This window comes from Trichophyton benhamiae, assembly GCF_000151125.1.
Source record: "Trichophyton benhamiae CBS 112371 chromosome Unknown contig01320.20, whole genome shotgun sequence".
Taxonomy (NCBI): domain Eukaryota; kingdom Fungi; phylum Ascomycota; class Eurotiomycetes; order Onygenales; family Arthrodermataceae; genus Trichophyton; species Trichophyton benhamiae.
Window position 1 is genome coordinate 171,064 of NW_003315083.1, and position 23,263 is coordinate 194,326.

Sequence of the window (23,263 nt, forward strand, 5' to 3'; positions counted from 1 at the left end):
CAGTAACTGAGGCTAGCGTTTTAGCTAGTAAGGGGCTTACTCCGTCGTATTCTGGATGGCAGCAGTCCACAAGCATAGATGAATCAATTCTATTATTACCACCAAGGCTGGGCCTAACGGGCCGTTGTCTGACTGCCAGCACAAGGGCGAAAAACAGAGACAAAATCGTAAGTATTTGAAAACCTGACTTCATGATTGTGAGTATAGGGGTGGTAACGGGAAAGTATCTGTCTCTATGAAGCTGAAAGGTTGATGTGGTGACGAAAATATATATCTGGGGGACAGTAGGTTCTTAAATAATCGAACGATGCTCCTGAAGATATACATCCCGTGCCCCCTTTTGACGCCCAGGTTATTGCAGACAAAAAACAAAAGGAAGCAAGAAAAAAGGTCAAGAGATTAACGGTATGACAATCATATATTCTAGCCCATGGAAGGCAAGAAACAGTACGAAGACTAGCTCTTTTAAAGTTGAACGATTTGCCAACTTTTGACAGCACTGCAATTAAGTGTACTCCGTAGCAGGTTTTGGGTTGCGTGAAGTGATGCTACGCAATAGTTAACTGATTGGTATCGTCTAGATATGTATGATCCAAGGTGGCAAATAATAATGACCTGTATCCTTTGCTTCCGAGCCACTGGCGCGGTATCACTTGCCGGAACAGTTGGAACAGTTGGAAACAAGGGAAACGGGCATATTAGGGGTAATTGATGATATCCGTAGCACAGAACATGGCTAGCTGGTTTATATGCAACTGGGCAGGGTCGTCCAGTTATATATCCAGCTTACCCAGTATGCACGGTTTCCTGCATGGCACCAGCCATCCCGTTGAACAGAGACGAAAAATGGAGTTCAATCATCGATTTAGCGAGAATGATCGCCACGAACATGCCCTAGCGGTTAGCCCAATTGTTTCCGAACCGGCTTGTTAGTTGGACTTGAGATCCAAGATTGCCCAGCTAGTTATTCCGAACATCGTTATTATAACAGAATAAGCACGAAATTACTGTGTTCCCTCAGATAGTTAGCTTGGTATATAACAATGGGGGAGATCTCTCTGCGACTAGAGTTTATGATATGAGTACTCCGCTCGTTCGTTGCCTTTGGCTGTGGCTTTGCTTGTGCAATACCGGAGGGGGAAGCAGTGTGAGCAGGGTAATAATAATAGGGATATCGTAAATCTCGAATTATTGGTCATGATTCTTTTATCCCTCCAATGAAAAAAATTGGTTAGCGTTAAAAGAAACAAGTTAATGTTTAATATTTTAGGGTTAGCAATTTAACCATAAAACTCTAATTTCCAACTAGTTAACCTAGTTAAGTGGGTCAGAAGTTTCTTCCCCCTTTCCCATCCGTGCGAAGCGCTCGAGCATATAATTTTAGCAGTTAGCAGCCTCTGGTCGCTTTTCCATTTGTCGCGATAGTGGGCTCTGGGACCCGATTATCAGTATGAAAGCTCCTCTCCTGCCAGTTCCTCGCTCAGCCGCCACAATCTTTTTGTGTCAAAAAAGGTTCGTCACCCACGACTTAGCTTGACCGTATCTACCATGGGATCTGCCACATGGCAGTCAAGCAGATACGCTCTATTATCAAGCCAAATATTCAGCATTTTCAACCGAGTGCAGGAGTTGTCGGCGTTACAGGCTGTTGGTACTCCGTACCGAGCATGATAGTCCGGCTGCTGTGGTGGGCTGGATGAATACTGCTCCAAGGGACGGAGGTCATGAATAAGGTCGTCTCATACTCCGTACATGCCACCAAATTGTAATGAGAATCAAGTATATATATACTATGGTCGAAGAAGCGTATGTCAGAGAGATTAATTACGTAGATGCTTCCTCCTTCGACTTCTCCTCATCCACCTTTTCCTCTACAATTCCCCACTGTACCCTCAACCGCTCTACCCATTCATGAACGGGTATGATTTCGCTTCCAACCCGAATGGACCCTTTGGGCACCTGCCTTGCAGTATCTGCATCACAGTAGGGAACAAATACGAAGCTGTGATTCCGTCCACACACTTTCATGTCTTTGCCGTTGTTTTTCATTTCGTTATAACAGTCGTTGCAAAACTGCACATCCAAGCAATCTTTGCATGCATGGAATTCACTCGCCCAGATCCATTCACGTCCACAACCGCCGTCGCAAGACAATTCGATGGGTCCCGATAAATCCTCGTCCTCCTCATCATTATCTTCTCCCTCTTCCGCATCAACTTCCTCCGTTTGATTCTTGTCTTCTTGCTCTTCATTTTCATCCGTTGATTCCCTGCCCTCTTCAGTATCACTGTTTTGAACTTCCGCTTCAGCCATCTTTATCTCTGCTACTCCTGCTACCACTGTCACATCAATTTCTTCGACTTCGATCTCGGTAATTCCTGCAGATTTGACAGTTTCCCCACCTTCACTCGTTAGGCCTGTAAGTATGGGAATTTCTTCCTTCACACCATTATCTGTTTGGCCTTTGCAGTCACCGTTCGCGACATTTCCCTGTTCCGAAGGGTCTTCTGTTTCGTCCACTTTGTCTTCCGCTTCTTCTTCTTCTTCTTTCACCTCTTCTTCTTTCACCTCTTCTTCTTTCACCTCTTCTTCTTTCACCTCTTCTTCTTTCACCTCTTCTTCTTTCACCTCTTCTTCTTTCACCTCTTCTTCTTTCACCTCTTCTTCTTTCGCCTCTTCTTCTTCCGTTTCTTCTGTATGGACAAATGGTCCAAGCGCAGACCAGGCAGCGAGGGTATTAACATCATCATCAACGTGTGCTACAGACGTCAGCCTCAAGTAAGCATCCCAGTCATTGCTATCATCATCATCACAAAGCAGGTCTAACGCTACTTTAACATGTCCCCTCAAGGTATCCATTGCTTTCTCTTTTTGACCCATTAAATGCTGTAGTCGGGCGATCACGAATTGTAGGTTTTGGCAAGTGAAGAAAGTTGTTCCATCTTTCGCATCAGGGCGCAAGTCCATCAATTTCTTCAAATACTCCTCGGCAGCCGGTGTGTCGACTCCAGCATCGAGAGCTTGATGAAGATATACCTCTCCCAGTTTTTCAGTAGTCGCCTCTAGGATATCAGCTTCACTCATAAGATAAATCTTGCGGGCGGATTTGTTAACGATATGTGCCCATATTTTGATGGCTTCCGCCTTGTCTGCATCAGTCCTTGGATACTGGTATAACAAGTTGGCGAGGAAGTAGTTGAGCCATGAGGTAACGTATGGGATCACTCCAACTACGTTTTCTGGGGCTAAGGCTTCGTACATAGAATCACGGACAACATCCATGCTGGAGGAGTGAAATCCAGCCGTGTTCAATCTTGTGAAGTATTCACCCTTGTTTGCGTATTGATGATGCATTGCTGTGAGACGGTTTTGGCCTTTGCTGTTTTTCTTGCCTTGCAAATCTTGAAGTGTTTCAATGATGGCTGTGTATTTCTCCTGTTTTTCAAGCAACTCTAAAGTCCAATATATAGGCGCATACTGGTCCATGTCATGCTCGTGAATTTCTTGGAAAGCGGCGGTGGCTTTGTCGTATTCCTTGATATCAGTATTCCATACTCCATAGGACGCAAGAACTCCAAGATAAAACTTTTCCTCGTATTCGATCCTTAATGCTTCCTCATTTCTGAATCTTTCCATCACAGGCATTATTAGTTCCAGAGATGCTTTTGTATCATCCCTTTCCCAGCATGATTCAGCTTGGATATAAGAGGCACGCCAATTTGAAGCGTCCAGATTGCGAGATGCAATACACCTATCAATAGATTCCTGGTAAAATCCAAAGTTATGCAGGGTAATTCCCATCTGTACTTCCCAGAGTGTGTCAGGGGTGTCCATGTCTAGTTCAGATTTTGCCCATTTTTCTACATCATATATTTGCTCCAATGTAGGGGAAACATCTGATGTAACCCGCTTACCTTCCCCTTTACGTGCTTTGATCTATCGACATAAAGGCATTAGCATATGGTAAAGAGCCCACTACAAGATGAGATGCAAACCTTAGTTACATATCCTAGTAGCCACCAGAAAAAATTGCGAGTCTCCCACTTCAAAGTCTGTAGCCATTGCTTTGCAATGTACTTTGCAGTATGGCAAAGAAGATCATCATTTGGATTGGCGTTCGAGATTAGCCCGTTTACCCATTCCTTCATTTCAGCTGATAGGTTCCTGGTAACGGCAGAATCCTTGAACCATTTAAGCATCGTATTAACATGTTTGTCCTCATACGACCACCAGCTTCGTTGGAACATTCGGTCCTCAATCCACCATTTTTTCATGTACGTCTCGTCAGTAAAGTGCTTGATAAGGTATGTACCAATCTCGGTTTTCGGCTCAGGCTGCGTGAGCGCAAGGTCAACCGCTTCTAAGCACTCCTGGAAGGAATAGAAGTGTGCGTTCCTCAGGGCCTTCAACTCTTCATCCCTATCACTCGCGACGGACTTCATACCCACAAGTATGACGTAAATTTTAAGAGTCTCCACGTTCACACGGATTGAAGCAGATTTGGAACCTAACTTGGACTTGAAGAATTCTTCGAAGCCGAATTTTTCAAACAGCTCCTTGTCACAGACGCTGTTAAGAAACCTCCTCACAATGGCTACCTCGGCTGGATGTAGCTCGGTCTTTGCAATCGCTTCGTTGGTTTCTTTTTTGGTCTGCTTATTGAAAAATTCGCGAATAGCCTTGGAACGAAGTATCACAGAGTCATACTCTGCTATCTCGAGCAGAGAAGAATACTTAGTCCGGACCTGCTCCTCCAGCGGCATAAGAGACGCCTCGCCGTTCTTGATCAAAAGAACTCCTTCGAGGGTTGTTAGAAATGGCGCACGTTTTGCGCCCATTATCCAGCTGAGTATTGCCACAAGATCCTGAATGTCTTCGTATCCGAGAGTATGATTGAGACGGTCGATCTCACGAGCTATTGTGGCCTCTCGATCCTCACCAGCATGCTCCAGTACCTCCTGAATCTCCTTCTTTCTCCTCTTCTTACTGATTTCGGTCAGGAGATAATTCAACTGGAAATAGTCACCCTGGGTACCTTTGCCAAGGCCTGTTTTGATTAGATCCCTAAGCTCTATAATCTCTGGTTTCTCCTTATTTTTGAGAATTTCCATGTTGTCCATCCGCATTTCAATATACTTTTCGATGTCCTCTTTGTTTCGAATACCCAACTCGATAGTGGATAGAGAAACCCCAGGCGCTGTCTCAGCTTCAGAGAAAATGGTCGGCCTGCCAGTAATGAATAACCTTACAGTCATCATGCTCTTTTCATTTGCCATGGCAGATATGTCACGGAAGACCTCAACCAGGGGCTTCCCAATTTCACTGTCGAGCTCCTCTATACCATCGAGGACAATGTAGAAAACAGCATTGGTCTTTGGAGAGAAATTTACCACAAGTTGTTTCCAAAGTTCTAACGAATCGCCAAATTCTTCTGGTTTATCACAAGCAGAAGCCACATTCTTCTGATAGACCGCATCATTCTGTGTCAGCTGCCAAATTATCGACCTGAGCGCAATGTTCACTGATTTTTCCGTAGAGTTAAAGGTTGTTCCCCCAAAGAAGTAGTATGCGACGGACATCCTTGCATCCTGGTTCCCTGGTGGGTAGAGCCGGTACAGATGCCTGATCGCTGCAGATGATAAATAACTCTTTCCATACCCTTCCTTAGCCTTGAGACCAAATATTGGGGGCGACTTGGTATTAGGGTCTGCCCAGGCAGAAAACTGGGGGTCATTCAGAAGCCACTGGCCGGTTCCTGGGACTATGTTGCTCACATAATCTTCCTGGTATGATCTCCACACTTCTTTGTCGATTTTCAAAGCAGCTTTAATTTTGTCACGTCGCTGTTTAGATTGCCCTTCCTGATCCCTACGTCTTTCAGCAAGGTCATGTTTTTCTAAAAGGGTGGAGACACTATCCATGTGTCCATCAAGAGTGTCCAGCTTTGAGTCGACTGTATCAATAGATGATTTGACATCCGAAAACCCAGCTGTGATCTTTCCTTCGCTAATCTTGGCGGATTCCAAAATCAGAGCAATGCTCATTTTGGTTTCATTCTGCACCAGATTTTCCAGCTTGCTAAGTTCTGCGGAAACACCTTTATCGCTTCCAAAACTGAATACCTCAAGCGCCAAAAGGACTTTGGAATGTTTTGATATTTTGATAGACAGGGCACAGATGCGTACAAAGCTACGCAACAAATCATGGATAATCCGTCTAAGGTGAGGGTCAATTTTGACTCCGACTACCTTAGATCTTGCATATATTTGGAATCGGTCTAAAAATGTTGATATGCGCTCAAAAAGTTCCGAGAGCCCATCAAAAATTTTGGAATACTTTTGGGAAGCCGTTATTAACATGGAAACAGCGCTGAAGCAAAGGTTTGAAGGTCCGAAAAACTACAGACACATATTAATATAAAGCGTGTACTGAAATACAGTTACAGAGTATAAGCTTTGACTTACATTCGAGGCAATAGAGGCAGCAAAGGATCCAAGCGTCTGAATACAAACAAGTGTTTTATCCACAGCATGTTTAACCCTTGCGTATCTTGCACTGGTTTTTGCATCCGCTTCTTTTTTCTGCTGGAGATTCGCGAGAACATCTTCAACAGTGAGCTGTTTCAAATCCTTGGTGCTATTTCCGCTCAAGTTCTGGAATTCGATCTCAGTCTCCTTCCACATCTGATCGATGTCGACATCATCGGCAGGCTCAGGCCCAGGCATAATGAAGAGTCTCTCGTTGATTTCAGTGGATGAAAAAGGTGCAATACAGGCAGGAGACTTATAACATAGACTCCATGGAGGATGGTGTCAGTGTATCAAGAGAGAACATAAATCGACGTGGTAGATCCACCCCAGCCCCCCTGGGGTCAGCCGGCTTTTTAAAGCTGTCAACATCACCACTCAGCTTGTTCGTTGTTTTTTCCTGAAGGATGATTAGGGTTCGTTCTGGCCTGTTCAATTTCAGCCTCGCTATGGGGTCCGGATAGGAGATGTCCGAACCCTGTCGAGCTAGCAATGGACTCGCATATAGCCTAGCGAAGAACAAGGCTGTGAGGCGGGAACATACATGCTTCTGATTGAAAGAAGATGTGCCTTGTGAGGATGCGAGGGGGGTGCCGCATATCTTCATAGCTTAATTATCGTTGACATTTTGCGCCGTAAAAATAAGAAAATAGACAAGCGGGAAAAATTACTGGTACCGCGTATTCGGGCCGGTATTATATACCACGATGATGCTTTTTATCCAATCAGCCCACTGATCCATCGCGGCTCGTTGAAATACTATGTTTTATAGTTACTCCATACGGAGTAGGCCTGTATAGCTATCCTGTGCTGCCCAAGTGAATCAATTTGAACGATATAAGTTGGGAAGTAGAACCTGAAACCATTCCCAGAATGAAATGAATCGAAGAAGCTTTCATAACTAGCCACAGTCCGCTGTTAGCTGGTGATAATTGCATGTCTCTTTAAGGGCTGCATACGCTCCTGCTAGTTAACGATCGTGTAGTTAACCATGTCTACTGATGATCGTTAGACGGAAGCCGTTAGATTTGTTTCTTGGAGAATTGAAATCTCAGCATCTGCAATATAGTTATTCTGTTTCTGTGTGAACGTTGTAGAGATAAAAAATGATGGACTTTTTGAAAGATAGAACCTTATATGGCGAAAAGACTACTACCAGTAGCCCTAGGGTGCTGAAGGCATAGAACTAGAAGTTCTGTTTGCACTTCGCGCACTTTAGTTTTAATAACAGAAAGTGCTTCCGTTACAATATTCAGTAATAATGATAATTCAACGTATATCAGGTACTCTTACCTGCAGGATCCTTGAAGCATATGGCTAGCCCCATATCTCTTCCAGAGACAGCTTCTTTATCATGAGTAAATCTTGTACAAGTAACTCACTCAAAGTCTATACTTTGTTGACTAGGATCCGAATACCATTTCGTCTCTGACGTTACTATTTGCTTGATATTAGCCAAACCCTTCAGGGTGAATTGTTAAGGGATGTGCCTATGCAACGTGCTCTAGTTTCCATGATATCAGCATCACTCTGACTTACGGGATAACTTATCACTATCTCCGCATAATCATTCAATGATAAAGAAGCGTGGATGTTATCTTCATGTTTAGCGAAGCCGTCCAAACCCGTGCTCTTGTAATGCAGGGTTTGGATGTTATATGATCCCTTTCATAATAGCGTTTCCCAGATAAATTGGACGAGAACCTTGCCAATTTTACTTCAGCTTTGCACTCCCGTATATCTCTAGAACTGCATAAGTACATCTCTTAAGAGTACCCATCTGTGGTTCAGGCTTAGGGAAACAATCCCTATTGAATTTAGGATATATACATGTCGAGACTCAGGCGGGCCAGAAGAAAAACAGAGCGGAGTCTCTGGGCCTTGAAGAGTCATCCGTTTAGCCCGGCTAAGCGTAAGCCTTTCCATTACTTCCTCAATATATGCCATAGATTATCGAAATCGAGGCCATAGATACCAAAAACAAACGGAAGGATAACTACCCTCTAGTTGCCGCGTAGAATTTCCGGGTTTACAAAGCCAATCCTTTGCTTATAGAAAGCGATGCGTCCATATAACCACCTGTCGTCCAGATGTCCCCGGCGGACATCAAGCCCCTTCGGAAGAAATCGCATCTTCATCCTCGCCCAGAATGGACAAATAAACTCAAGCTCCACAATTAAGTTAAGTAACTAGTTAGTTAACTTCAAAACCGGTCGAGATGGAAGGATATCCAATACCACCATTCCGATCATGGCTTTCCAAGAGAAAGATTCGATCCTTCACAAATTTGCCGCAAGAGCTCTGCTAAGCGACCTGGGACGAGAAAACAGTTGGATTCAGCGGGAACACCGCATCCAAGAGGGTGCATAAATGGCATTTTGGACAAAGGAGAAGGAGAGTGTTTAGGCTGCCAGGTAGGCTTTAGTGTCCAAATGGACGAGCTTTGTGCCTGTGGAAGACATTGAGGCTTGCAGCAGAGGTTGATGCTCAACTGAAGTAGCAGATATTCATCTTGCTGCAGAAGTAAACTATAACTAGTTAACTAGTTGTGGGCTTCCCTGGCCGTGGCCCTCGGAGTTAATTGCCCAGCCAGGCAAACAGCTGCAGCGGGATGACATCACAGCAGCCAGCAGCCTTTGCCACAGAAGGTCATGCAAGCTTTGATATACAATGGACAGGCAGGTCGATCAGACGGTGATCAGTCTAGATACGGGGTGTGTACTTCTATAGTGACTGCTGTAAGGGGCTGTTGCGGAGTGTTTCTCGAGTTATCTCTGTTGGCATGCTAGAGTGACCATGCCTCAGTACTTCAAAAACGACCTCTGTTTGGTCCCCATCGACAAGGAGTCACTGCAGAACACGCTCACTGAGCTCAGAGAGGCCATCGTGCGTGCGTTTGCGTTGCTCAAGGCGAATAGCCCTGCTCCAGACATAAACGATACCAAGGCATTCGGCTCTCTGTACACTGGTGACAACGGTAGGCACAAACCCATACGGTCAATATCATACTTAGGCAACTGGCTGAGCATCGGTCTATCAAACCATAGGAATTGCGGTTATGGCTACTCGCATTGCCATTCAAGCCAAATATCTCGGTGGCAACAAAGCAGAAACTGATGCATTAATTTCCAGCGCCCACAGCCTTGCCAAAGAGCGTCTCAGTCCGCATCTAGTTGAGATACACCCGCACCATGGCCAGGTATCGCCAACCGGATCCGTTCACCTCGGCGCCGCATTTGCTCGTACCTTTGCTGCCGCCGCAAACATGACTTCTCGAAATGGAGGTGTTTGTAGGATTCATTCACGGGACGTGGCCTGTGTCTGTGAGGCCTTTGATCATGCATGCGATGAAAGCTACGGTCTGGGATACGACGATGCTCTGAGTGGAAGGGCCGGGCTCCTCAGGGCTGTCTTAGCATTCCGTCATTTCCGTCTCGATAGGGAGACTGCAGCGTCTTACGAGCTGGTGTTCAAGAGTGTGCCGCTTTTGGTGGATTGTATAATAGAGGCGGGTAAAATTGGAGCGGAGATGTTCGTAGAAGAGCATGGAGAGAGTGAGGCGCTTCCCCTGATGTGGCCATGTCGGGGAAAATATTATGTAGGAAGGTAAGTAGTATCCCATGCGGCTTGCTCGGTCAAATCTCATATCAGACCACTAACATATGACGCTGCTTAATTCTAGCTGTCACGGAATTTGTAGGTACTCACTCCATGAAATCTGCCCATGGTTCTTGACGTGCTCACCATAGATATAGGCGGTATCCTTGCCATTCTTCTTGAATGCAAGCTTGAAGAATTAGGGGATGGGGCCCCTGAGAGTAACCACCTCCCTATAATTGGGAAGACCATCACACAGCTTTGCAAACTAACCATTGCGAACGAAGGCCATCTTCCTTCGTCGTTGCCACATAACCCCCTAGCACGACGGTCTCCTCTGGTCCAGATCTGTCACGGTGCCCCCGGGTTCCTGGTCCTTTTAGCTCGCGCACGAGGCATTGCACGTCTGGCGAGCCTGGAGTGGGAACCATGTTGGGATCATGCGATATACCTCGCTAGCCAGCGGGTTTGGGAGCAAGGCCTCATCTTCAAGGGAGGTGGCTTATGCCATGGTATTGCGGGAAACGCATGGCCTTTCCTAATGCTTCACAACTTATTTGAATATGGGCCTCAGGGGTCGAGGGCTGATAGGATCGCGTTCAGCGAAAAGTTAGCTCAGACACCACCGCCTCCTCAGAAGTACTCTGCCGACCAATACCTCTCGCGAGCATTGGCTTTCCTTCTGCATGTCAGAAAGACACAGCCATTCAATACCCATACGTACGAAGAGAGCATCCAATATCGTATGCCAGACCACCCTTATAGCCTCTACGAGGGGCTCTCTGGCACAATGGTCGCTTGGGCAGAGGCATGCGTGGTGATTGTAGCTCGCCTGCGAAAGATGGAAGTGGACGAGGTTGTGGGACATGGTGCATATCATACTGATGGAGCTTTCTGTCGAGATTTGCGCCATGTTCTGGGAATTCCCGGCATCGCAGTTCAGGGATATATTTAACTTGTTTTGACTTTACCTTTGATTGCTTCTTATTTGCATGCGAGAAAGCAGGTAGTATTAATGAATGGGGTTGGCCGAATATTGTGCACATAACATCGGGGGAAAGCCGTCAGGATTAAGGCATTGCTTTTATTGGGGGTATTCTTGCTACTTAGCGTCTAATGATGTACAACAATAAAATAACGGATGAAGGTTGTGAACATTACCAAACGAGTCTCTAGTAGTTCAATATGATTGTTTCACATTACAATCAAATTATATGTCAAGAGCCAACGTAAAATCAAAAGTCTTCGTCGTCATCCTTGCCCAGCAAAGCTGCATAGTCCTCAACAGAAGCAAACGTAGGCAGGTGCTTGAGTTTTCGTCTCTTTTCTCTCTTCGGCTGATCAGACTTCTTTGTGTCTTTCGCCTCAGCGTCCTCATCATCCAAATCTGACGGTAGCTCCTGGTCACTGTCGAGGAATGCTTCCTCGTCTGACTGATCGAAATTGAACACCTCCTCGTCAATATCGATAGATTTATCCATTCCAGCCTCCGAAGATGCTTCATCATCATCCTCCTCCTCCGAGCTTTCATCATTGATGATAACATCATCATCGATCTCACGATCCTCGCCATCCATGTCTTCATCCATGCCCTCTAGGTCATCTCGATCACTATCTTCCATAGCAGAATCAAAGCCCTCCATGTCCATGTCGTCGTCACTAACACCTTCACCGTCGAGCTCAGGCTGCGACTGTACCAAAGCTTTCCAAACTTCGGACTCTTCGTCACTCTCCCCTTCATCATCATCATCCTTGGCAGCTTTTTTCTTGGATTTCTGACGTATTTTGTCTTTACCAAGTCGGTTAAAGTAATCATGGAAGAAAACATCTTCAGCAGAAACCTCGTCGCTTCGTTTTCTCCAGAACGACTCGCTGTTGACCGGCTGCTGAGTCGTATTCCGCCCAGATGTTACCAGGAGACCACTAGAATCCCCTCCAGCAAGAGGTTGCATAATGGAAGATCCGCGAAGGCTAGGCGTAGCTTTGGGAGATTTATAAACGAAACGATCCAGAAAATGGGTGAGAGTATGTATCGTGAGATCTGGTTTTCCAGACATTTTCTCATGTAGGAGAAGCTGTTTAGCACTGACAGCTACAGAGGGATGGTAATGTGATAGATATGGAAGCTAAAAAAGAAAACGATTGTTAGTGGCTTCGAGCCAATAGTTATTAAGAAACTGCATCAAGAGGTACGAACCAACTCCCACAGACAGCTTCTATCAGCGTTGCTTTGCTCTGGGTCTCTCTTTCGAGGATCATAACGAGTTACCGATGGCCGCTTTTCAGGCTCTTCCTTGTCTACCATCTCATCTTCTTCATCTGGAACGTCCCTGAAGACTTCTTCCTCGTCATCGTCCTCTGCATCTTCTGGTTGATCCACCATAGCTGTCAGAGATGGGAAAGTTGCTTCCAATTTTTGGATCAGATACAAGACTCCACAACTAAAAGATGGGTTGTGCACGCCTAATATCTGTACTAGACGCTTGATAAACGCTTTAATTCGTTTAATGTTGATGTCCGTGTTCAGGGCCTTGTATAGCAGGTTGAGGTACATCGACTGCTTGGATGACGTAGCCACCCGAGGATCCAGTAATGATTCATAGAGCGTTTTATAAAAGCGATCCGCTGACACTGCATGAGATGAAGAGAGCTGTTGAATAAGCATAAGAGCCTGAATGCTAGTGTTAAAGTTAGAAGAATTGGTAATACGGAAAAGGGTATCCAGATGTTTAGAAAGCCTGAAAGTAAAATAAAGTTAGTTTGCAACATTGCAACGGGTTTGAATAAGGATCAACATACAATTCATAGCTTGACGTAGTAAAGGGATAAGCGCGGTTAACGCCAACCAAAACTGCTGAAATAAGTTTCTCCCGAAGCTCATCCTCCTGAGCCTCCCCTTTGGCATCTTCATTGTCTTCTTTACCCTTTTTACCCTTTTTAGAGTGCTTTCCCTTCTTTTTAAGTATCTTTTGGGCATGAACGTCTTTCTTGGGCTTTAGGAGAGCAACAAAAAGGGGGAAATAGATATCAAGAAGTTGAGATGCAACTTTATCATCACTCTTGCTCAAGATAGTTTGATTTAGAGTGATAACTCCGTAATACTTTGCGTGTTGGCTCTGGCCAGGGCGAAACAATGACTCCGACTCTATCGAAGAGACAATAGTTCCCTTCATGAGTGGATGAGCTTGTTCGAGTTGAAGGAGAAGATACGACGCTCGTGAGGCAATCTTCTTGCTCGGGTCGCCTAACTTGTTCACAAGAAGGCGTAGCAAGTTTGATTCTTGTTCCGGTTTCTCCTTTAGAAGTTCGTAGACGTAACTCAGGGCTCTGGACCGTGAAAACTCGATTTCATCATTGCACCAAACTTCAAGAACCTTCAATACCTCGAAGTATTGGTCTTTGAGGAAATCTTCAAATGCCCACATAATCAAATGGCTTTTCTCAATTTGATTCGGAAGCTTATCGCCGATGTCCCAATGGCCTCCTGCCTCCGATAGTGCAGCAGCCAAGGCAGGTTGATTAACGAAATGTTTCAATCTTCGATCACTGGGAAGTAGAGTTCCTTGTGCAAACAGATCTTTCAGCGATCTCAACACTTCTACCGCTTGGGCTCTGCTCCGCTTTTTGGCCAGACCAACCAAATTTTCCAATGCCTGTGTATTGTGAAGAGGCGATTCCTGTACCGAAAGGGTCAAAGCCGATATTTTATCACTTAGGGTACCTGAAGAGGCAATTGTCGAGTAAAACTTGTAGCTTGAGGATTTAGAGTCCCTATTCGACGTGTAGGCTTTATTTTCGGCTTCCAACAATGTCATAGCATATTCACGCATGCGCTCCAGCACTGGACGAGATACAGTTACGTGGTGACCGGAGTCATAGGATACTTCTGGAAGCAGAGTAGCATACCAATCGGAACGCTCAGGGATAACCTATACACGATATGAGTTAGTATAAAACTACCTTCACCAAAGGGGAATATTTTACTTACGAGATTCGAAGAGGATGGACCTTTCTTGAGAGTTTTAGAGTCTTGAGTTAAATTTGAGGGCAGAGAATCATTTCTCTGGGTCTTTTTACTCTCCGTCTTCTTCTCTAGGGCATTATTACCCTTAGATTTCTTCTCTTGTGCCGGTTTTTCGGTTCTGTTTTCCTCAGACTGCTTCCCCTCCTGCTTCCGTTCCTGCTTCGTTTTAGCGGGTTTCGTCTCCTGCATAGGGAGGTCTGGAAATTCAGGGAGCTCATTCCCGCCATTGATAAGTCTACCAAGGTCTCTTCGAAGCTTCTCCAAATCGCCGCTGGAAACCTCCTTGTCCTCCATCTCTGAGTCCGATTCAACACCAGCTACCAGGTCAAGATCCTCCTTCGTCCCACCAATTGCATATACCTCCTCTTCCAGATTCTTCCCGACATCATGCTGCCTTTCCGCCGTTGGATATGACTTTTCAGAAACTTCAGGTTTTATAATTTTCCCACTCCGGTCCCGTTTCTTTCCCGCTTTATCGGTAGGCTTAACGTCTGCAAGTAGCTCTCGTTTTTTGACGGGCTTCACGGTGGGCTTCGTCTCAATGGTTTGGTTCTGTTCCTTGCGCTTTTCATTCTTTTCCGATTTCTGCTTCTTTTCAGCTTTCGACAGACCTCCATTTGCGCTCTCATCACCCTTTAACTTCTGTTCAATTCGTTTGGTAAGACTAGCTACCGTAGCATCAGAAAAGCTTGGTGCTGCGTCTGCATCACTGCTCGGCCGCTTCCTTTCAGCGGCAGCACCATCCTTGGCTTTGGGCGACTTAACCTCTTTTCCTTTCCCCTTTGCCATGTCGTAAAAATATCTGGTTGGCCCCGAGATAAGAAATCTGAGCCTTCGGGGGTTTGTTCTAGAAAAATAATAATTGGAAAAAAAGGGCAATTTTTTATATCGGATAAACAGTTCACCCGGAGGAAGCTCGCGGGCCGATCAGATAAGGCAACGGGAAAGTTCAAAAAAGTTGAACGTCCTCGCACCTGGCTATATACATCGAGGCAACTTCAACATCCATCTAGGATTATCAATTCCCTCTTGTCAACAGCTAATTTGGTTTAATGTCATGTTTCTTCAGGCCGGCCTTAAGCGTGGCCCAAAGTCGCTTCATTGGCGACCAGTATTGAACATACCTTATGCAGGCCAAGTTCAAAACCTCCGGAGATACCATGTATGTGATGTACCTCCTAAATTATAATAATACCATTATAACATATTTTGCAGGATGACACGAGGAACAGAGCCTCTAGTTTCTGGATTCCCTCTGGCGGAATAGCAGAATCCAAGAACGGAGGTAAGTAAAACTACTTCCTTCTTAGGAGTTGTTTGGCACTAATTCCTGTATAGTGGACTCTAACGACCTTCTTATTAGGGCTGGATTCCTAAGACAGGTGCGTTACATAGCTTTAATTATAGCGAATTTCAAGCTGATATCACATAGCCCTACTCAGGGGTATTTCACCTTCTTCCACTTGGTCTCCGAGTCCAAGAGAAATTAGAGAGGCTTATTGATAAGCATATGCGCAAACTCAGTAAGTAGCTCCTCTTCAAGCCAGTGAATCTATGACTAATATGCTCTTATAGGCGCTTCAAAGCTGTCATTATCATCATTATCTTCTCAGGCTTTATGGAAGAAGTCGGGGAGACTCCATGACGACGATTCTGAGGTATGCAGTTGATTCATGTTTTTCCGCGTATAGTTTGATAATAACTCTTAAAATAGGTATTTCGCTTTGTGGATAGAAAGAAGACTCCGTTCCTTCTTGCCCCAACTCATGAAGAAGAGATTACTACTGTTGTATCTGGGCTAATCAAATCATACCGAGACCTACCGCTACGTGTATATCAAATTTGTAAGACTATTCTTTACTACACAAATTATATATCAAGTTGCTAACTATACACTCTAGCGAGAAAATATCGTGATGAACCAAGACCGCGGCATGGCCTCTTGCGTGGTAGAGAATTCGTTATGAAGGATCTCTACACTTTTGACTCTACTGAAGCAGAGGCAATTAAGACCTATAATACAGTGAAAGAAGCCTATATTAGTCTCTTCAAGGAATTAAAGTTGCCATATGTTGTTGCTTCGGCTTCATCAGGTAACATGGGAGGCAATCTAAGTCACGAGTTTCATTTTCCCAGTCCGAAAGGAGAGGATACTATAGTCAGCTGCTCTAAGTGTGAATATGTCTTCAACGAAGAGTTAGCCAGCGGAAAAACCTCCTGCAAACGAACTGAACACAAGCCAAATTTAAACTCCCCAACTGACGGGCTAGGCCACCAAGAGGCAGCAGCCATTTCAACAGGCCAGTGGTCAGCAATCTCTAAAGACAGAAAAGTCTTAGTGAGGGCATTTTACCCCAAATTCCTTATCGCTGACAAGCAGTCAGAGCCTGTTCAGCGGGAAGTGAACCAACATTCTCTGAAATCAGTGGCTTCCGCCTATGGGATTGATATTGACATAGGTGTCAAGGACGCCCTTGCTACGTGGAAAGCTGAAATCCAGAACCAACCTCAGACGGCCAAACAAAATATACGTGTCCTAGATATCTATGATTTCAGAGTCCGTGTCTATGATCGGCCGCCAATTAAGGACCTTCTAAACGGGATGTCTAGCAACAACCTTGACATTCAATCCTCACTGCTAGACCGCTTCCCTGGAACCAATGACGGCCTGGATCTACTCCGAGCGAGACCAGGAGATGAATGTCCCAATTGCGGAAACCCTGCTCTCAAAATAGACCAGTCCATTGAGCTTGCACACACTTTTCACCTTGGTACACGATATAGCGAGGTCCTACAAGCCAATATATCCATAAACCCTGCCATTCTAACTGGAGCAGGACAGAAAGGGAAGCAGGAACCAGTTCCAATACAAATGGGCTGTCATGGTATTGGGGTGTCGAGAATGATATCGGCAGTATCGGATATCCTGGCAGATGAAAAGGGCCTTAACTGGCCGCAAGCCATTGCTCCCTTCCAAGTGGCCGTTGTACCTGGGAAGGGTTTGGAGAAAGAAGGCGAGCTGGTCTACGACATCGTTACTCAGAAAACCCAGCAGCCGATTGACACGATATTGGATGATAGAAAGAAAGACTTCGCCTGGAAGTTGAGAGATGCGGACATCATTGGATATCCCATCATTCTGGCAGTTGGAAAGAATTCTTGGGGGGCGGGCAACAAGGTGGAAGTCCAGTGTCGACGACTAGGAAATCTCCGAACTAAAGTTTCCCTGGAGGAGGTTCCTGAATTTGTTTCATCCTTGCTCAGCAAACTATAGCATTGTCCAGCTCTTCTTCTGGCAGCTCATGGTTTTTATGGAGTATGTTTGTATAATACTGTATGTACTAGCATTGGCGTTCGGGAGATATTGTATATCACTATGGGATAGAATCGGCATTAAAGAAATTTCTATTTTATTTTCAAGATCTCAAGCTGTTATTCCGTAACGTATTATAATTAATTTACTTTATTTCCATCACGGCAGACTAAATCCTTGGAATTAAATATAACAAAACTTACGTTCGTGTTCGACCATAAATCTCCCACACGTCACTTTCCGCTAACTTAGTTAACTAACTAACTAGCTAACAAACACATTCAACAATTCCTAAACTCCAACACAACAATAATTACCAATCAATACAGTCGTTTGTATATTTGAATACAGGGTTAAGAATTGAAATGGCTTCTTCGCAGAAAACTTCTGCCGCCGCTCCTGGCGCAGGTTCGTCACTACAACCCCGCACTCAGGTCCTTTCGCTGATAATTCAGCCCGTCCCAGCACGAGATGGCAGATACATTTAAATATCCTGCATGCTAACCAGCAAACGCAATAGTTGACGTTGCTACATTATCCGTACCTCAGCTTCGCTCTCTCCAGTCCCGCCTAAGCTCCGAGCTCGAACATCTCACATCATCACATACGAAACTACGATCCGCGCAATCGAAGTTCAGAGAATGCATCCGTTCTATAAACGACGGTATTCTCGCGAAGCCAGAAAAGGATGGACAGGAGAGTGATATATTAGTGCCGTTGACCAACTCGTTATATGTCAAAGGGAAGCTATCGGATAGAGAAAAGGTGATCGTAGACGTCGGGACTGGGTTCTATGTCGAAAAGGTACGGGACTTCTGTTTTGTCTCGACCCATCTCAATTGGCGGATATGGAGGCAAGAATGGGGATTCACAATGCTAACGGATCACTATGGTAGACACCAACCAAAGCTATAGAATTTTACAATGGGAAAGTGGGAGAGTTGGGAACAAACTTGCGTGAGCTAGAGAAGATTGTGGCCGGCAAGAGCACGAATCTAAGAGTCGTTGAAGAAGGTATTGTTCAACATGCGACGCCCTGTGGCCCTCTAACTTGGGTAATTACCTACTAACAAGAATTATGCAGTGTTGCGCCAAAAACTTCTCGCTGGGGAAGGCAATGTGGCGCAGGCAGGGCCTAGCGGAGTCGCACAAGCTTGAATAAACCGAATATGCCCATATCCGAAATTGACAGCAGTCTCCGAAGTGTATGACGGATAAGGCTAAGCATAGCCGGTTCTATTGCAGAGGCCAGGGTGCAGGGGATAAGGTAGCGACATTGTTGTAGTGAAGACTCGGTTGAACCTTCTAAGTCCCCTTGGAATCTTCGGTTCAGCCCTGTGAGAGAGGTATCAGCAGTTGTTTGGATTGAAAATATGGGTTACTTGGCCTGTCATGGCATTAGGCATACAAAAAGGAATTCATGATCTCTCTCTCTTTTTTTTCCTTATTTATTTCTCAATTCGCTCGCTTTGACACATGCTAGAACAACTTTTAATGATTGATGGCCAAATTGAAGATATGCCTGAGATTTTTATCTCCTATGCTCCCTAGCTACTAAAATACCATTGTTATCCCATAGAGTGTGATTGAACTAAGCTCGTATAATTGAATGAGTTCCGGTGGTGGAGCTATCGGAGCTGCCTTCCTCTACTGCCTCCTGCCTCTGCTGTTCTGCAGCTTGACCCTCAGAATCAGCCTCACCCTTTTGTCCGAGTAGTGTCGACACTTGTTCGATAAGAGGCATAAAGGAGTTAAATCCACTTCGTAGATCAGATGGGTCAGCGTCTCCAAAGCAAGGGAAGAAAGTGTTTAGACTAGGACTCCATTCTGCATTGTGCCCAACTCCAAAATTTGCATGCTGGCCTAGCATATTATCCCATTGGAGGTCGAAAATAGATGCACCCCAAGACGTTATGGGTACTGGTGACATGTTATTCGAACTTGGTCCTTGTAAAAGAATCTGAGAGGCCGTCAATTGAGCACGCGAATATTCATCGTATCGGGCGAGTTCGAAAATGTAATTTGTTCCCTTAAGCCGGTAGCGTAGCGCTGACTTCTCTACAATCCGGGCGACTGGGGCAAGATTTGAGAAAGATACTCGTTGTTTCCCGGGACCACTCAAATCAGGCATTTTCTCGGGGTGGAAATGTACTGAATGAGAGAACTCTCTTAGGGACTGTTCAATTGTCGAAGGCTCCTGGAATTCAAGGGCTTTGATTTCTAATTGCCAGTCTGATCTATGGAGATAGTTAGTACAAATAAGTACAATGTGTTTGTGAGCTCAAAAGAAGAAGATACCTTTCAAAGTCAATAACGGCAATTTGGAGAAGGGGCCGTGTATCTCCAACATTATCATCACTTTGTGGCCGGATCCAACGCTTCTGGTAAACCTCAAAGTGATTTGTAGAAGGGGACTTTGCAAATTCAACTTCCAGCCTCAGGAGGGAGCTGTTGCCCTGGAACTCGAAGATAACAGCATACAATGGTTCCGGTTGCTTTTGAGAATCCATAGCAGGCCCATTTAAGGGGGCTAGAATATGAGCGGCAGAGCTGCACTTGGCCAAGAGGCTGGTATCCCCACCAGTATATTTGAGTCTAACAGATTGTTATTAGCTATCGCATCGATCGAACTTGGAGAGCAGGGAATGTTACCCTTGCACTAGATGTCCTCTAGTCCTGGAATTAAGCAACATTGTTCTGAATTCATCAAAAGAATATCGAGCTCTTGAGTTCTTGGGTTCCCTATAGTCATCAAGTATGAATGTTCCAAAGTTGACCCGCATACGCACATGGCCGCGGAGAAATCGAAGTCCCTGGAGTGATTCTTCAACGGTCTCACGGAGGCGGCTCTCGTTAGTGTTGAGAGAATCTTCATCTCGGTCTTGCATAGAGTCTGGATCCATTGATGTCAGAGGTATCTCATGTAGCACTGGTGTGGCATACATCTGCCCTAATCCTCCTACAGAATGGGCTACTCGAGCTATTGAAACCTCTTTGTTTCGAATGTTTGACGAAGCTGCCTGCACAAGGTAAAGTTTCGACTGCATATGAATCTTTGCCATGATTTCGGCCCATTTAGCCCGAAGTCTGTGCACAGCTGTTATTATGGTGTCATGGTCATCACCATCGACTCTTATAAAGGACGGCTGTTCATCGTAGATGTAAATGTAGCAACCAGTCTCCCGGCGAATAGGATCGAGTGCTTCTAACTGAGGGCCTAATAGATCAAATGGTACCTCGTCTGTTGGCCATAAAAAGAGCAGCTATTTGCAAGATATTAGTTTGTAAGAGCGCAAATATATTGAGATGGGGAATAACGCACAGTTTCCAGGAATTCAAAAGCCGGGCTTGGTCTCTGGCGAAGCAGCTCGATAACAGTACTGGATTTGTCAATTTGGTCAAGGCGTGCCTCCTTGACTTGGGAGTAACTGGAAATTTTAGCAAAAATTCCTTTTTTCTTCTTCGAGGGCCCAATGTCGGAGCAGCGGTTGAGTAGGCGCATAAGGGCGCTCTTCGCAGCCGCTACTTGAGCTGGACTTCCCCAGATATGCAGCCACTAGAATAATGTATATTAGTCAAGGCAAACAATGACAGGTAACCTACTCATACTTGTTCAGACTGTTTCTTTGGATGCGGAATAAATGCGCCCGTGTCATAGTTGATCTTGTCGAACAAAAAGTCATTGACACTCCCACAGTTCGGTCCTAGTGCTTTGATATACTCCCCCACCCTAGATTATTTCATTAGTACAGAAGATCAGACAGAACTAATTACTAGTCACTACTAACCTCTCTTTAAGTACTCCAAACGACATAGGGAGCCGATATGAACCTAGTATCGAGGTTAACCCATTGTTCGACGTTGATCTCTCGGGAATTCTCACCTGATGACGCGGCACCAGATGCCCATGCGTTTTTATTCACAGACACATATGTAGGAGGTTTAGGATAGCGCGCACCAGAAGTGCTGGTGTTAGTAGATGTGGTAAGGGGCGTTGGATCCAGCAATTGTGGCACTACACTCGGGCCAATGGTGTCGTCCTGCAAAGGTCCTCTATTAGCACCTCGATGGGGTTGGAATATCTAGTTTAACTACTCACTCGCTCAGCTTTGGGCCCTGCAGGGATTTCAGGGGTGAGTGTTTGCTCGCAGTCGTAAAATACGTCCTCACCCTGTACATCTTCTGGTTGTTCTTCTTCGAGGCACCATTCTATAAACGTTATCATTTAGTTCACCTGACAAGGCAACGTTTCTGCTGACCTCTTGCACCCGAAATTTCGTGGCTATCAAATCATCAGCAGAGCACATTGACTATAGCGTTATAGTCAAATATAATACTCACTCCATTGTTTGGTATTGCTTTTCGAGAGTTCCGCTCTCAGGAGTCCGAGTATCTGCAGATAAAAGAGCTTCGTGGCAGTGGACGCGGTTGTTTCTTTCCAAGGCGGAATGAGTGTGTGTTTAAAATGTGGAAGTGGCAGGTGAAGAAAGATGAAGTTCGGCGTAGCGAGTCTTCACTCCTGCTTGCCGCCAACCGCGTCAAGTGAATGTCCAAGGCATAAGAACAACACGGAGCAGAAATTTCATTTAAAGCTACTAAGAAATGCACTTAAGCGTGAGACCTTTGGTTTGCAGCTGATACCATTGGATAAGAAGGATGGATATACATGGAAGAAACAACATGCAGGCACCCGTCCCTGGCTAGCCTGCCATCCCAGAGTTGATATCAATAAATTTCTACAAGTGCATCTACTCCCCAGTAATAGCAGCAGCCGATTTCTTCAAAATATCCTTGAAACATAGTTTCAAGAACCATAGATTGAATATTCACTTCCATTTTAACAGCATGTTAAAACGGCGATTCTCCAGCTTCAAGGGTCAACCGTGCCTTACAGCTTGATAACAAGCTGGAACCCACGATATCAAAGTGACAGCTAGCATAACGCACACTTTTCACTTGCTCAAATATATTATCCAGGATCAGATAAAGCATATAGGGCATGGATGTTAGGTAGTCAGGTTTTTTGGCCTGAGGTTCGATGTTTATAAAAACAAAAATCAAATAAAAAGAGTGAAAGCAACCAAAAATCAATGCAAGAATTATCATTGGTTGTTTATGAATAAATTGAGAGTTCCAAGGCTATGATTGGCGTAAATAGACTTACTAATTTACCAGTTAAATACGGGAATTAAGCAACAATAATATCTCGCAGTCCTCATGAACTGGTGGGCTGTAGATTGACTAGAGCAATCAGTGTCGGATACTCCGCGGGTACCATTGCAGTAGGTGTGTTTCTTGCGATATCCTATAATTTCTCCATAGTCAGATGTTGCTCCTATGATTTCTCTGTTCTCAGTTTTCAATGCATATGAAATCACAACTTCCAGCCTTTCTCGAGGTAGTTACGCAGTTTCCCCATAGAAGCACCGCACCTATGTCACAGGTAGCCATCCATTATAGAAAAAACAAACCATATCACTTTCTAGTTTCTAAAAATCGACATATGAACTAGTCCAGTCAATGATGTAGAGTAATAATAACGAACCTCAGCGACCTCAGGCCGTGCCGCAGCCGAGAGCGGAACAAAAATAATCCGTCACATCGACCAATCAGGAAATCGGCGATTGACTTCATCCTGCACCGAAGCTGTTTCCAAAGCGCAGAGACGCCCGGGCAGCTTCAAGACCGCCAGCTTCAACCTGCGAATAGCCATTGAGCCAGCAAGATGTCCGGCGCACGGAGACCTCAGTGTGTGCCCCCGCAATCGCCCACCATTTTGCCCGATAACCCAATGCTGACGAC

At 45.1% G+C, this 23,263-nt stretch overlaps 5 protein-coding genes across 5 annotated transcripts; 2 read left to right on the forward strand and 3 right to left on the reverse strand.

The window, feature by feature from the left end:
- Positions 1–1,824: 1,824 nt before the first annotated feature.
- On the reverse strand, positions 1,825–6,725 carry ARB_02856 (uncharacterized protein; the record flags this gene model as incomplete). Its single annotated transcript, XM_003010912.1, has 3 exons — positions 1,825–3,936; positions 3,996–6,398; positions 6,465–6,725. 3 exons carry the CDS (start codon positions 6,723–6,725, stop codon positions 1,825–1,827), a joined length of 4,776 nt encoding a protein of 1,591 aa, XP_003010958.1.
- A 2,598-nt stretch (positions 6,726–9,323) lies between these two features.
- ARB_02857 (lanthionine synthetase C family protein, putative) lies at positions 9,324–11,079 on the forward strand (the record flags this gene model as incomplete). The annotated part of the gene is made up of 3 exons (XM_003010913.1): positions 9,324–9,504; positions 9,575–10,081; positions 10,277–11,079. The coding sequence occupies 3 exons, from the start codon at positions 9,324–9,326 to the stop codon at positions 11,077–11,079; spliced, it is 1,491 nt and encodes a 496-aa protein (XP_003010959.1).
- A 280-nt stretch (positions 11,080–11,359) lies between these two features.
- ARB_02858 (uncharacterized protein) lies at positions 11,360–14,937 on the reverse strand (the record flags this gene model as incomplete). Its single annotated transcript, XM_003010914.1, has 4 exons — positions 11,360–12,250; positions 12,322–12,862; positions 12,924–14,053; positions 14,113–14,937. 4 exons carry the CDS (start codon positions 14,935–14,937, stop codon positions 11,360–11,362), a joined length of 3,387 nt encoding a protein of 1,128 aa, XP_003010960.1.
- Positions 14,938–15,275: 338 nt separating this feature from the next.
- Positions 15,276–17,422, forward strand: ARB_02859 (uncharacterized protein; the record flags this gene model as incomplete). The annotated part of the gene is made up of 6 exons (XM_003010915.1): positions 15,276–15,310; positions 15,390–15,433; positions 15,591–15,671; positions 15,724–15,806; positions 15,863–15,992; positions 16,050–17,422. 6 exons carry the CDS (start codon positions 15,276–15,278, stop codon positions 17,420–17,422), a joined length of 1,746 nt encoding a protein of 581 aa, XP_003010961.1.
- A 1,630-nt stretch (positions 17,423–19,052) lies between these two features.
- Positions 19,053–20,963, reverse strand: ARB_02860 (uncharacterized protein; the record flags this gene model as incomplete). The annotated part of the gene is made up of 4 exons (XM_003010916.1): positions 19,053–19,698; positions 19,760–20,056; positions 20,114–20,724; positions 20,784–20,963. 4 exons carry the CDS (start codon positions 20,961–20,963, stop codon positions 19,053–19,055), a joined length of 1,734 nt encoding a protein of 577 aa, XP_003010962.1.
- Positions 20,964–23,263: the final 2,300 nt, after the last annotated feature.